The sequence below is a fragment of the Stegastes partitus genome, unplaced genomic scaffold (genome assembly GCF_000690725.1).
Source record: "Stegastes partitus isolate 25-593 unplaced genomic scaffold, Stegastes_partitus-1.0.2 Scaffold1653, whole genome shotgun sequence".
NCBI lineage: Eukaryota > Metazoa > Chordata > Actinopteri > Pomacentridae > Stegastes > Stegastes partitus.
Genome location: NW_007579384.1, coordinates 152703 through 154462, shown reverse-complemented (window position 1 = coordinate 154462; position 1760 = coordinate 152703). Strand labels below are relative to the sequence as shown.

General features: G+C 38.3%; 1 protein-coding gene across 1 annotated transcript in view; it reads left to right on the top strand.

Moving 5' to 3' along the window:
- The window catches only part of orc4 (origin recognition complex, subunit 4), a gene marked incomplete at its 5' end in the record, with an annotated part of 6829 nt that extends 6238 nt beyond the window's left edge, over positions 1-591 (top strand). Inside the window, 2 exons of the mRNA XM_008301276.1 lie at positions 5-91; positions 174-591. Of these exons, the coding sequence (XP_008299498.1) occupies positions 5-91; positions 174-356 (270 nt within the window). The remainder of the gene's footprint in view (positions 1-4; positions 92-173) is intronic.
- Positions 592-1760: the final 1169 nt, after the last annotated feature.

The following is a 1760-nucleotide window of genomic DNA, read 5'->3' as shown; positions in this document are numbered from 1 at the left end:
TTGTTTTATCGTCCCATCTTTAGAGTTTAAGAAGTTTCTGCAGAGGAAGTCCAACTCCATGTACAACTTTGAGCAGCCGGTCATCATGAAGGTGAGTAAAACACCTCCAGAGATTTAGGAAACGGTGAACTTCAGAGACGCTCACCGGCTTTTCCCGACTCTGTCGTCTTCAGGCCTTCGAGCATCTGCAGCAGCTGGAGCTGATCCGGCCCGTCGACGGATCCTCGGCCAAAACTCAGAGGGAGTTCCAGCTGATGAGGCTGATGCTGGACCACACGCAGATCATGGAGGCCCTGCAGAAGTACCCACAATGCCCCACGGACGTCAAGCAGTGGGCCATGTCGGCGTTCGGCTGACGAGTTTCTGCACCGGGACTCTTGTTAATAATGTGAACTTACACCTCAGAGTTTGGAGATTCACACGAGAGACGCTGGTTTGGTTTCTGGTTTTTCTCCTCGCTGCAGATTCTGGACTGAATCTCCTTTAAGACCGAAACAAACTGGAGGTCGGCGCCGAGGAAAAGCTTCACTGAGCGACAAACGTGGACGTTTAAGGTTTCACAGCTGAATAAAATGAAAAAATAAATCATGAGTTTTGCTTCTTATTTTAAATACCTCCGTCATAAATTGCACCATGTGGCTCAAATAAAACTGGAAAATAAAAATGTGCTGAAACGTATTTTGCCTGCAGGATGTCAGCAGCTGTGACGATCAGTCGAGTCGCTGACAACTAATCAATTAATCAGCAACTATTTTGATCATTAATTATCAGTTTGAGTAACATTTTTAAGGAAAAAACACTAAATTCTCTGATTGAGGCTTCTTAACTGTGAATATCGTTGGTTTTGGGAACATTTTGATCAACAGTTTTCATCATTTTCTGACATTTAAGAGACCAAATGACTAATAAATAAGAAAATCAACAATGTAGATGATTATTGCCAAGTGTCTAGTTTTACCAAAGTAATCCATTCCTGCTTCAAACTCTGAGTTAAAACAAAACATCTAGAAATTATTTCTAGCTTACATGATTAGATTTAGTCTTAAAATATCCTAAAAATATTTGATTAAAGTCCTTGTGAGTCAAATTATTGTTAAACTTTGCCTTAAACATCCCTGAAAATATTGTTTAAAAATAATCACAGGTCAAACAAAACATCTCGTCTCAAATTTTAGTCCAAATTATTCAGAAATCGTGCTGCAAAAATTCCTAAAAATATATTTTATCAAGTCATTTTAATTCAGACAACATATGGAATGCCATTTTATCCCCTAATTATTTTAAAATTTTCCTTAAATGTCCATAAAATATTTGAACAAAGTCACTGTGAGTCAAACAAACCAACTACATTCTAATTTTGACCCAAATTATTGTTAAATTTTAACCTTAAGTGTCATTAAAATCACTGAGAGTCAAATTATTATTACATTTCGCCTTAATTATCAGTAAAATTAAGTCACTGTGGGTCAGACAAGACATCTCGTGTCTCATTTTAACCCAAACTATGATAAAATTTTACCTGAAAATCCTTCAAAGCTGCAGGATTGTGGTTGTTGCTCAACGCCCCACCTGCTGGTGGATTTCTGCAGCAACAGCTTCATCATGTCAGAGATGCAGCTTCACTCTCCTGCTTATAGTTGAATAAAAAGTTATCCTCTTGTTTTTGTGTACAGATTTGCAGCCAACAGGTTTATTAAAGCAGCGGTAAAGGACGTTTTTAGGACTGAAGCGTTTGTGAACCTGCAGATCTGTAAACAAAC